Here is a 12219-nt window from a genome sequence, read left to right as displayed (position 1 = left end):
ATCACCATATCTACATCATAGCGTGGGCAATTGTTGGAGTAGAAAACAAGGAGAATTGGAAGTGGTTTCTTGAGTTGCTACACCAGGACCTTGGAGACTATAGGCAAAATGGGTGGTGCTTTATCTCTGACATGCAGAAGGTATTCTCTAATTCATGAGTATCTTAGAAAATAGTGGAATGTTAGTCATGAATGGATATGAAAATTGCATGCTTTGTTATATGTTTACTAGAAAATTGCATGGTTTGTTATATGAAAATATCAGGGAATTGTATGGATTGTGTATATTATTAGTTATGAGTAGAGATGAAAACTGTCTGCTGTTTATATGCTGAACTTTAATAATGAGGATGAGCCCCGATAGATATGATGGACTTATATCAGTATCATTTCTCAAAAACAGGGACTATTATGTGTAAATTGATAAAAGTCAGGGACTATTATGTATAAATTGTTATAAGTCAAGGACTGTTATGGTGAGCGTCAATGAAAGTCATGGTCTATTATGGTGATATGGTATGTGGTTTTGTACACAGGGTTTGTTGCCGGCAATGGAAGAGGTGATGCCCCGTGTTCATCACCGCTTTTGTGTTTGGCACTTGTGGCAGAATTTTAACAAGCAATGGAAGGATTTACAACTAAGATCCTTGCTGTGGGAGTGTGCACGAGCCACCACGTATCAAGAGTTCAGAGATAATATGAACAAGATCAAGATTATCAACGAGGATGCATGGGCGTATCTATCAAAGTGGGGAGGAGAACACTGGACCAGGAGTCAATTCAGTCACAGGCCTAAATTGGATAGCATATGTAATAATGCGTGCGAGGTATTCAACTCAAAAATTAAAGAGGCCAGGGCCAAGCCAATCATTACTTTGCTTGAAGGTGTGAGAATGTTTGTCATGAGAACAATAGCTAAGAACAAGGTAAAATTAGCTAATCATGTGGGTAAGTTACCGCCAGTAATTCACAGTCGTCTGGAGAAAGTGAGAAAAGAGTCAAAACATTGGCACCCAATATGGACAGGTGATACTGGTTATGAGAAATTTGAGGTACACGGTTACCCAGCCAACCATGTTGTTGATCTAGGAAAACACCTATGCACATGTCAATTTTGGATGCTGACAGGTGGATTTTATTTTGTCCAATTTAAACATTCATTCATATATTACTACCTAACACTAAGTACTAAATTGATTCATTCCTGTTTCGGATGTAGGAATACCCTGTGTGCATGCATGTGCTGCACTAGCTAGGGTGAACAAGAATCCAGAGGATTTTTGCCACAAACTAGTTACTATGGACTCATATAGGGAGACATATCAGCATCATATTAATCCAATTCCTGGGCAGACTTTCTGGGAGGTTTCAGAATCTCTTAAGCCCCAACCTCCAAAGATTAAGAGGGGGCCAGGTAAGTTACAACAAAAAAGGCGGATAGGCACAGATGAAGCTAAGGGTGGCTCGAAGAAATCCAAACCCACTTCCACCAACGACAACACAAACCTAAAGAGGCAGCTTGCACCATTCACATGCAGCTACTGTGGGGAAAAAGGACACACAAAGAGGGGTTGTAAAAAGAAAAAACTAGCAGATGCTGCTGCACAAGCCAAAGCTGCTGCTGCTGCACAAGCAAAAGCTGCCGCTAAGAATACAACTAGAGCTGAAACTAATGTTGTTCAAGATGGTCAGAATGCTGCTGAACCTGACCCCAATGTTGAACCTGATCCGAATGCCACTGATGATGCCAATGTTGGTAAAGATGCTCCGGCTGATAATGATGACACTAATGTCCAACCAGTTGAAGTTGAGATTTCTCAACCAATTTACTCTGAACCAGAGGAGTCTCAGCAGGTAATCAACTTATTTTTCATCTAATGACAACTTGTAAATTCTTTAGTGTTATGTAATTATAACCGCACCATCTGATATACTACAATTCTTGTAGGCTACTGAAGTTTGTACCATCACTAAGTCAAGACCGGATAAGCTCCCACCAAAGAGAAAGTCATCTGTCTCACCAACTTCTGCCCATGAGCCAGTGAATCCCATGCAAGGTGCTAGCTCAGGAACAGCTGCAAGACTTGGCAGTATCCTCAAGTTCATTCCCACTCCGGGATTCAAGGCACCAAGGAAGAAAAATTGAAGACTCTTGCTTGTTGTATTGGGATGTATTTTGTATAAGACAATTTGAAAGTAATTTTGTATAGCAATACCATGCTTGGTTGGTTTTAGTCTTACTTTGTTACTAGACATATGCTTATGTTTATTTTGTTAGCAGCACCTTCTTATGGCTTTGTAAGGCAGTCAAAACTTATGAATCATGACTTTGTTATGTTAAAATGATTAATATATTTTGCTATTGCTATATTTTGCTATTACTATATATCCAGATTTTCTTTAGTGGTACAAAAATAGTTAGTATCAACAGGTTGGCTAACACAGTTACATGTTGAACAACTTTTTCTCATTCATGCAAATATTACACATATGAACTCAATCGCATCATTCCTCAACATTGAGATCAAAGTTTGCAAAATACCACTAGTAAGAACAACAGCATTACAGAAACAACCACAAACAATAATTTGATCATAAACTTTTGACTCCTAACATCTGATTCTAATTTTTCCAGCCTCCAACCTTCTGTCATCTTCTGCTCTTCATTATAGTTAAGACTTTCTGATTTTGCAGGGACAGTCTCTTGCCCAACATCTGCCCAAACAAACAAACCACACCATCTTTTACCAATTGTCTGCAGTCAACGAATGTTTCAATAACCAAATTAGAAGTTGGAGAAGGAATGAAAAATCAGGAAAAATCAACAATTACAGCTAACATTATAATTTGGGCATCCAAAAAAGGGCTTATTTGGGTTGGAATGTGTCCCAGACCACCGGAGCACAGGTCGGCAGCCGCAACCACACCATTCTGGTACACGCGTAGCCCTACTACGATTTTGGGTCTTCGCCCTATATCCATTGCTTGTTGACCGTATCGAGCTCCCACTGGCTTGCCCTTCACCTCCAAACATTGCTTCAGAGCTTCAATGGTGGTCCAGAATTATATTACGAAGGAGAGAAGAAGAGATACTAGTTATAATAATGATTCTTAGGTTTTAGGGTTTTATTGGGACCAGGGACCACATTGGGTACAAAATTCAGATTTGCCACATCAGCTAGCCGTTGCTGGCTCCAGCGTGGCAAGGGAGGTGCCAGATCATCCTTCCGTTTGCTGAGTTGGCATCGGAAAGGGTTGAAGGACAACTATGGGTCCCGGAGTAAAATGTCAGGGATGCTTTTAGTGAATTTTGAAAGTCAGGGACAAGTATGGGTAACTCGCCCAATCTCAGGGACCACTTTGGGGTTTTAGTCAAATCATGCTACATTAGATACAACACTTGCAGCAGAGGTTGTAATTAAGTATATTGGTCAGTCATTTTTTGTACACTATATTTTGCTAAAAGATCAGTAACTTTATTAGTTTCACAATGAATAATATCAAATTAAAGAAGAATTTTTTCTGCACATCTTAAGCTCAAAAAATTTGGAAAAAAAAATATTATGATTCACAGTGATCTTAAAGAAGGATTAATGGGCTTTTTTATATAATTAAATATAGGAAAAACTTTAATTCTAGAAATACGTATGGCTTGAATTAATGACTGAAATACACATGGCCAACTCAACCTCGCCGGCCATGAAATGGAGTTCCATACCATCTCAGCTGCGGCGGACACGAAATGGGGGAGCAGCCATTTAGTGGCTGCCACCCACGAAATGGGAATACCAAGGGGGCGAACACGAATTGGTGCACCTCATGTGTACCGGCCACGAATTGGTACCATAATTTTTCTATATAAACGCTCGTGGATCAACAGCGAAAGAAACCATTATCACTCTCCTCTCACACTCCAAACTAGCCCCCAACCTCTGCAACCTCTTTCTTTTTTAAAAATTTCCAGGTAGTAATATTGGTCTGCTATTGTATGGCTGCGGGAAACGTTTACATGATTATATATCCTAATAGAAAAATTTCTCATACAGCAGAAGGTATTACATTCATTTGCGACGATCCACTGTGGATAATGATTCCACCACAAACATCGTTGCAAGATTTGAAGAATCTGATTCTGATGCATACCGGAATGGTTGGAAAAAAGGAAATCACGAAGCTAACCTACAGAATGCCGGTTGCAGTGGCCAACTCGTTTTCCTATAAAAAAATGCAGATAAAAGCTGATCAGCATGTGTTGATGATGTTTTCTTATCATCGCATCATAGGAAGCATCTATTCGTTGGAGCTTTGTCTAAATCTTCAGGACATTGGTGGAAGCTCGTCCAGTTCGAATAACGTGGAGGGTGTCAGAAATCTATGAGCGGATGATTTTGTTCCGGATCGGGATACCAGTAGGGCCCCAAGTCCAAGCTTCAATGCATTCGTTCTGCGGGTACAAAATGTATCTATTTGTGAAGCACGCCCCACCCCTATTACACATGTTGGGGTCGATAAGGTTCCAGAGGCTGCTAATGCATATCCACCCCGCCTCGCGGTCTTGTTCTGGCAACTGTTGCTCATCCTCTCCATGGTCACCATGACCCTCAACTCTGGCTCTGTGGGAGCGGCGGCGCCGATGGTCTCGGGGAACGGGAGGCAAATTAACCACAGGGCCTCTTTCATACTCTGCCGGCGCATCTGCGGGGACAACGTTACCCCGCGGGTCATGCAATGCATCAGGGGCGGACAGAAACCTCCTGGTTCTCTCAGAGTACCACCTATAGTAATCATGGCTGGGACGCAATGTATCTGCACGATCAATCCGCAGTCGGTATGCATCCATGCGCCGGTTGCCTCATACCTCAAACCATTCGGATAGTCGAACCGGCCACCAACCGTCGTCATTATGGGCTGATTGTCGATGGAAGGTATAAATATTAAGCGGCGGGTTTGGAGGTCCTTGCTTTCCCCCAAACTGTCGTAACACACGGTCAACATTTAGGATCTCAATCCACTTGAAAAATATTAGAGGCACAACGGCACTATAGAAATCTTCATGTGGGTGGCCGACGAATTCTGCGGGAACTCTAGACAGAATCCGGGGGTCCATGTACAGTTGCCAAACAAACTGAAAAGACAAAGGAACGCCATCACTACAGTCACATAGGCTGGTATTGAATACATATTAATAACAAGGGGAACCAACCTCGTCGACTTGAAGATTATCCAAGCGCAGACGGTGCCTAAGTAGGCGTTGCTCAGCATAGTTATTCTGTCCTTTTTTCCCTGCCCACCTGTTGGACAACAACAAACTTAATAAAAAAAAATACATTTCCAACATGAAAGGATACTTGATTAAAGTCACTAAGTGTGAAGAATGAAAAAAATACCTCGTGGCTAAAGGAAAACTGAACGGTGTTGTGACATCCGGGGCCCAGAACGGTAATCTGTAGTATATCCACGACATGAGCAAGGTATGACCCCGGCCATACCCTCAACACTGTAATCTGTTGCGAGGCACATAGAACGATATAACCAACAGAGGACGGCACTACCCCAACTGTAGGTACCTATGGCATCAAAGTCAGCCAATAAAGACAGATATCGAACATGGACCGTTACCTTTGAGTGCGGTTTGAACTATTGATTTACGTAATTGGAAGTAACCAATTAGGTTTACGGCGAAACCTAGAAATCGATCACTGATCCAATTTGAGTACCTCCACAGGATAGACCTCAACAGAAAACTGAAGAGTAACGGCAACAAGTGATTGAGTTCAGTAGTTCCTCATATAAAATTATTGACTCTAGAGATATAGTAATATGGAGAAGACAAAATTGTTTCAAGCACCGACAGAACCAGAGGCGCCCCTTGTTTCAAAGAGGGGGGGCGGGTTATTCACATTTCATTTGATGGTCAAAGGCGAATTGAAAGCTAAGCAGTGGTAATTCTAAGGATTGGATTCCCCGGGGGAAAAATAGAGATGTCTCCTACGTTACCCGAACTATGCGTAAGTAGCGACGTAATTTCATAGAGTCATTCGGTCTGAATGCTACATGAAGAACATAAGCCAGATGAAGGAACAGGAAGACCTAGGATGTAGACGATCATAACATGAGTGATTCGGCGGATTTGGATTCCTATATATCCACTCATGCGGTACTTCATTGTGTGATATATAAAAGAATAAAAAAAGAGTTTTTTATTTCGATTTCTATCCTTATACCCGTAATAGGTATTGGTATTTATCCAGATTTTATTTTCTCATTCTCGGTTGACAAGGTTGAAGCCATTCTATCAAATTTTTTCTAAATTTTTTTAATGAAAATTAATACAACCCCCCAAAAAAAGAGAAATAAACCACATAACAAAATTGGAATTAATTATATGTAAATATGTTTGTTGTTTGTGAGAACCCCTTGAATCATTACATTACTACTTGATTTAAAGGGTTCTCGACAATTCCATTTTTTCTTTATTCTTTCTATATTCATATCAAATATATTATATATAAATAGAATATCGAATATATACTAAAATTTCTTATATATTTTATATATTAGTATATTAGATATGTATATATACTTATCTCTTATGATGTATATATACTTATGCTTTCTTTATTTGTATTTGCCAGAGGTTTTTTCCTTAATTAAATTCAATTCAATTAGATGTAAATGAACCATAACTGTGTAATCCTATACCTAATAGATTGATTCCTAAATAACATATCCAAATTATAAGAAAGCCCAGAGAGGCCGCTATTGAAGAATTTACACTTTCGAATTTCGTATTTTTTCGAGTATGTAAATAAATCGCAAATATGGTCCAAGTAATAAAGGCCCAAGTTTCCTTGGGATCCCAATTCCAATATGATCCCCATGCCTCATTAGCCCATACTGCTCCTGACAGAATACCTATCGTTAAAAAGAGAAAACCCAGACTAATAATACGATAACTCCAACGATCGAGTTGTTGAATAAACTGAGACCTGTAATAATTTCTAGAAGAAGAAAAAAAAGTTTTTTGTAAAACATTGTTCCTTTCATTCCTATTCATGTATTGGATCTCAACAAAAGAAAAGGATTCATTTAAAAAATACAAATTATTGCTTTTACCCAAAATTTGTATGACTTCTCCAAATGTAATAACTAAGATTCCTACAGATAATAACGATCCACATAAAAGAGCTGCATAGCCAAATATCATCATACTTACGTGCATCATTAACCAATGAGATTGTAAAGCGGGTACTAATATTGCAGATTGATGGATTTCGGTTAAAACACCCGAAGTAGCAAAGCCTTGGGTAAAAATAACACTCGGTGCGATTATTGCACTTAAATCGTTTTTATGCTTTTTAAAACAAAAAACTATATGAAAAATAGAAAAACCCCAGGAAAGAAAGATTAATGATTCATATAAATCACTAAATGGTAAATGGCCCGACAAAAACCAACGAGTAATTAACAATCCCGTTATACAGAAAAAGCTTATTATCATACCATTTTTGGACAAATCATGAAATCCTAAGATTTCATTGACTAATAGAGTTATCAAATGAGTTGAAATTACAATTGATACGACCGAAAACGATATATGAGTTAATATATGCTCTAAAGTTGAAAATATCATAAAAATAAGGTGTCCCAATAACTAATACTAGGAAGATAAATCAGAAATTGAATTCATTTTAGGACTTACTCTTTTAGAGTAAAAGATGCCATGCCGCCACTCGGACTCGAACCGAGATGCTCTAGCACTGCTTCCTAAGAGCAGCGTGTCTACCAATTTCACCATAGCGGCTTACCCGAAATCATAATAACCTATTTATTGTAAATCGTCGAGATTGAAAGAATAAATTCGAAAGATGCAATTTTTTTTAGTAATTAAAAAATATTAAAGAAACAAAAGAATTGTATTCTAATTATTTCTTTTTTTTTTTCTTTGTTTTTTTTTTATAAAAATTATTAGAAATTAAATTATTTATTCACTTGAATATATATTTATATTCATATATTCAAATGAATAAGAAGAATTCGTATATATAGAAAGAGCTTAACAAAAGATATAAACATTTCAATAATTATTATTATTATCTCGTCGGAAATGGAACAAAAAATTCGTAGTTTTTCATTTATTATCAAATCTTTTTTATTTCTATTTCATTTTTGAATCCAAAGAGATGCATATTCTTTTTTTCTTTTAAAAAAAGAAATTCAAAAATTTATCATTTTTGGATCACCAATTTAGTATTCCATTCAAATATTCCATTCAAAATATTTTTTCTTCTTATAAAATAAATAGATTCCAAAATAGATATTTATATGAGTTATAAGTAAAAATTTTTATTTAATAGAATTATTTTTATTTAAAAATTCTATTAAATAAAAATAATTCTAAAATTATGTTTCTTTGATTTTATTAAAAAATATAACTATTTGAAACTATTTTTGTTTATATACAAATTCTATATTCTATTAGAGAATAGAATCCAGCTAATTCAGAGTATTCCAACGTTTGTATTTTTTATACAAAAAAACTTTTTGAATTTCCCGTAGAAATTGATTGCGCTAATGAATAAGCTTTCAATGCTGTCCAAAAACCTCTCCTTTTCCAAAGAGTTTTTCGGATTTTTTTTTTGGATCTCGAGGTGCGTTTCTTTGGAACTGCCATGCAACTGATATAGTTTTTTTATTGCTACAAGTCATGTGAAAGACATATCTTCTGTTCCGTAAAACAAATAGTTCTTTTATTTGATTAATTAGCCATTTTTTTTTATCCCCTCTTTTTTTCTATCTTTCTATCTAAAGTAAAACTTTGAATATTATAACACTTTTTTCAAAATTTTGCCAAACATAGATATCTGTTTAATGTAAAAAAAGAAATTACTTCGAAAAAACTAATGCTTTTGAAATAAAAGAAAAAAATTCTTATTTATTCGATTGGGTCATGTCATATGAATTTAATTTTACTGCATATCAAACAAAATAAACGAATGTTTTTATTTGATTTGACAAATTTCGTTTTATGAGAATTTTTTACTAAAATACAAATATTAAAAAAAGTGTATTAGGAATTTGAATTTGTTTATTCGACCTTTTTTAGTACTTTGAAATATTCGGAAATATTAGAAGTATTGTGCAAAGATTCAGAAAAATAAATAATTCTATTTATATGTTCACTCTTTTTTTTTTTATTAACTGAAGCCTTTACAAAAGAGATAAAACCGACGAATAAGAAACAAAACTCATTAGGAAAAAAAATATTTTATCTTTTATTCTTTTTTTATGGAATATACACATCAATCTTTATGGATCATACCTTTCATTCCGCTTCCAGTTCCTATGTTGATAGGGGCGGGACTTCTATTTTTTCCCACAGCAACAAAAAATCTTCGACGTAGGTGGGCTTTTCTCAGTATTTTATTGTTAGGTATAGTTATGCTTTTTTCCGTCGCGCTGTCGATCGATCAAATAAATAACAATAAGAGTTTCATCTATCAATATGTGTGGTCTTGGACTATAAATAATGATCTTTCTTTAGAATTTGGTTACTTGATCGATTCACTTACCCTTATTATGTTAATATTAATCACTACTGTTGGCATTTTGGTTCTTATTTATAGTGATAATTATATGTCTCACGATCAAGGATATTTGAGATTTTTTGCTTATATGAGTTTTTTTAATGCTTCAATGTTGGGATTAGTTACTAGTTCGAATTTGATCCAAATTTATATCTTTTGGGAATTAGTTGGAATGTGTTCTTATCTATTAATAGGTTTTTGGTTTACACGTCCTATTGCAGCAAATGCTTGTCAAAAGGCATTTGTAACTAATCGTGTAGGGGATTTTGGTTTATTATTAGGTATTTTAGGTCTTTATTGGATAACGGGTAGTTTGGAATTTCGGGATTTGTTTCAAATATTCAATAACTTGATTTTTAATAATTATCTTAATGTTTTTTTTGTTACTTTGTGTGCCCTATTGTTATTTTGCGGTTCCGTAGCTAAATCTGCCCAATTTCCCCTTCATGTATGGTTACCGGATGCTATGGAGGGGCCTACTCCAATTTCTGCTCTTATACATGCTGCTACTATGGTAGCGGCGGGAATCTTTCTTGTAGCTAGACTTCTTCCTCTTTTCATAGCTATACCTACCATAATGAATGGAATAGCTTTCATTGGTATAATAACATTATTTTTGGGAGCTACTTTAGCTATTGCTCAAAAAGATATTAAGAGAAATTTGGCCTATTCTACAATGTCTCAATTGGGTTATATAATGTTAGCTCTAGGTATGGGATCTTCCCGAGCTGCTCTATTTCATTTAATTACTCATGCTTATTCAAAAGCATTGTTGTTCTTAGGATCTGGATCAATTATTCATTCAATGGAAACTATTGTTGGATATTCTCCAGAAAAAAGTCAAAATATGGTTCTTATGGGTGGGTTAACAAAACATACGCCAATTACAAAAACAGCTTTTTTAATAGGTACGCTCTCTCTTTGTGGTATTCCACCCTTTGCTTGTTTTTGGTCCAAAGATCTGATTCTTAATGATAGTTGGTTGTATTCGCCAATTTTTGCAATATTAGCTTATTTTACAGCTGGATTAACCGCATTTTATATGTTTCGCATCTATTTACTTGTTTTTGAAGGATATTTCAATGTTCATTTTCAAAATCTCAATGGCAAAAAAAAAAATTCATTATATTCAATATCTTTGTGGGGTAAAGAAAGAAAACAAAAAGTAAACAAAAGATTTTATTTAATAGATTTATTAACATTAATAAATAATGACCAGAAATATCTTTTTTTTAACAAGAGGGCATATTTCCATAGAATTAATCAAAATGTCAAAAGCATAACACGTCTTCTTATTGATACTACTCATTTTGATACTAAAAAGCCTTCTCCTTTTTATCCTCATGAATCCACCAATACTATGCTTTTTTCTATGTTTATATTAGTATTATTTACTTTGTTGGTTGGAGTAATAGGAATCTCTTTTAGCCAAGAAGGAACAAATTTGGATATATTATCCAAATTGTTAATCCCTTCTATAGACCTGTTGCATCAAAATTTTCAAAATTCTTTCGATTGGTTTGAATTTTTAACAAATGCAACTTTTTCGGTCAGTCTGTCTTTTTTCGGAATATTTATAGCGTCTTTTATCTATAAGCCCGTTTATTCGGTTTTACAAAATTTGAACTTAAAAAATATATTTGAAAAAAATGTTCGTAAAACAAAAATTCTAGAAAAAATAATCAATGCCATATATGATTGGTCATCTAATCGTGGTTATCTGGATGCTTTTTATGGAAGTTTTTTCATTACAAATGTAAGAAAATTCGCTAAAATAAATCATTATATTGATAGACAAGTAATTGATGCAATTCCAAATGGAATTGGTATCTTAAGTTTTTTTATGGGAGAGGCCATAAAATATATTGGGGGTGGACGAATTTCTTCATATATATATATATTATTATCTTTTTTATTCATTCTTTTAGTAATTTGCTCTCTTTTTTTATTTGTTTACTAATCTGACTAATATGGAACTTGGTAAGACAAGGGGGTTAAATAACTGAAAAATAAGATTAGTAAAGAATATTCTTTGAATGCTAAATTTACGTATTGAATTCTTTTTCTTGTCCCCATAATTCAAAAAGTTTTTTTTATTATTGCCGAAGAAATGAAATAAAAGATAGGGTAGAGGTATGACAGTTATTATATGAGGTCTACCCAATGCTAGATGCAAAGGCGCATAATAGATCGATATGAACATGATGAGCTGTCCCGTAATAAACCCAGCTGTTGCTGATAGTTTCTTCTCGGTCCCTTCTTGCATAATCCGAGCTCGAAGAAGGAAGAGATAAGAGGGCCCTATGGAGAATGTGCTCAGAAATCCATAATAGAGTCCGACCACAACGACCGAATTCATTATCTTCATGCATAAGTATACTAGATTATCCAGTATAAAAGATTGAAAAATCATCGCAAACCTCTGTTTTTTATTATCTTCTGTTTTTTATTATCTATTGCAATCTCCGGATTATTATCTAATTTTAAATCCATATATTTATATAATGATTTTTCAACCTTCCATATTTCTATATAGAAATAGAAAGAGATAGACTAGAAACGACATCTCTTATCTCACTGACACCAAAGAGGGGGGATCTAAAATGAGTGGAATTTTGATATGGGTGGAATAT

General features: G+C 35.1%; 2 protein-coding genes across 2 annotated transcripts; one reads left to right on the top strand and one right to left on the bottom strand.

The window, feature by feature from the left end:
• Positions 1-8594: 8594 nt before the first annotated feature.
• LOC130979821 (protein TIC 214-like) lies at positions 8595-12104 on the bottom strand. Its single transcript, XM_057903368.1, has one exon. The coding sequence runs from the start codon at positions 11997-11999 to the stop codon at positions 11532-11534; it is 468 nt and encodes a 155-aa protein (XP_057759351.1). The 5' UTR covers positions 12000-12104; the 3' UTR covers positions 8595-11531.
• Positions 9288-10657, top strand: LOC130979820 (NAD(P)H-quinone oxidoreductase subunit 5, chloroplastic-like). The gene is given in 2 exon segments (XM_057903367.1): positions 9288-10566; positions 10569-10657. Coding segments are annotated over 2 exon segments (1368 nt in total).
• Positions 12105-12219: the final 115 nt, after the last annotated feature.

The sequence above is a fragment of the Arachis stenosperma genome, chromosome 5 (assembly GCF_014773155.1).
Source record: "Arachis stenosperma cultivar V10309 chromosome 5, arast.V10309.gnm1.PFL2, whole genome shotgun sequence".
Classification (NCBI taxonomy): domain Eukaryota; kingdom Viridiplantae; phylum Streptophyta; class Magnoliopsida; order Fabales; family Fabaceae; genus Arachis; species Arachis stenosperma.
Note: the sequence above shows the minus strand (reverse complement) of the source record. Positions and strands in the feature narration are given on the sequence as shown.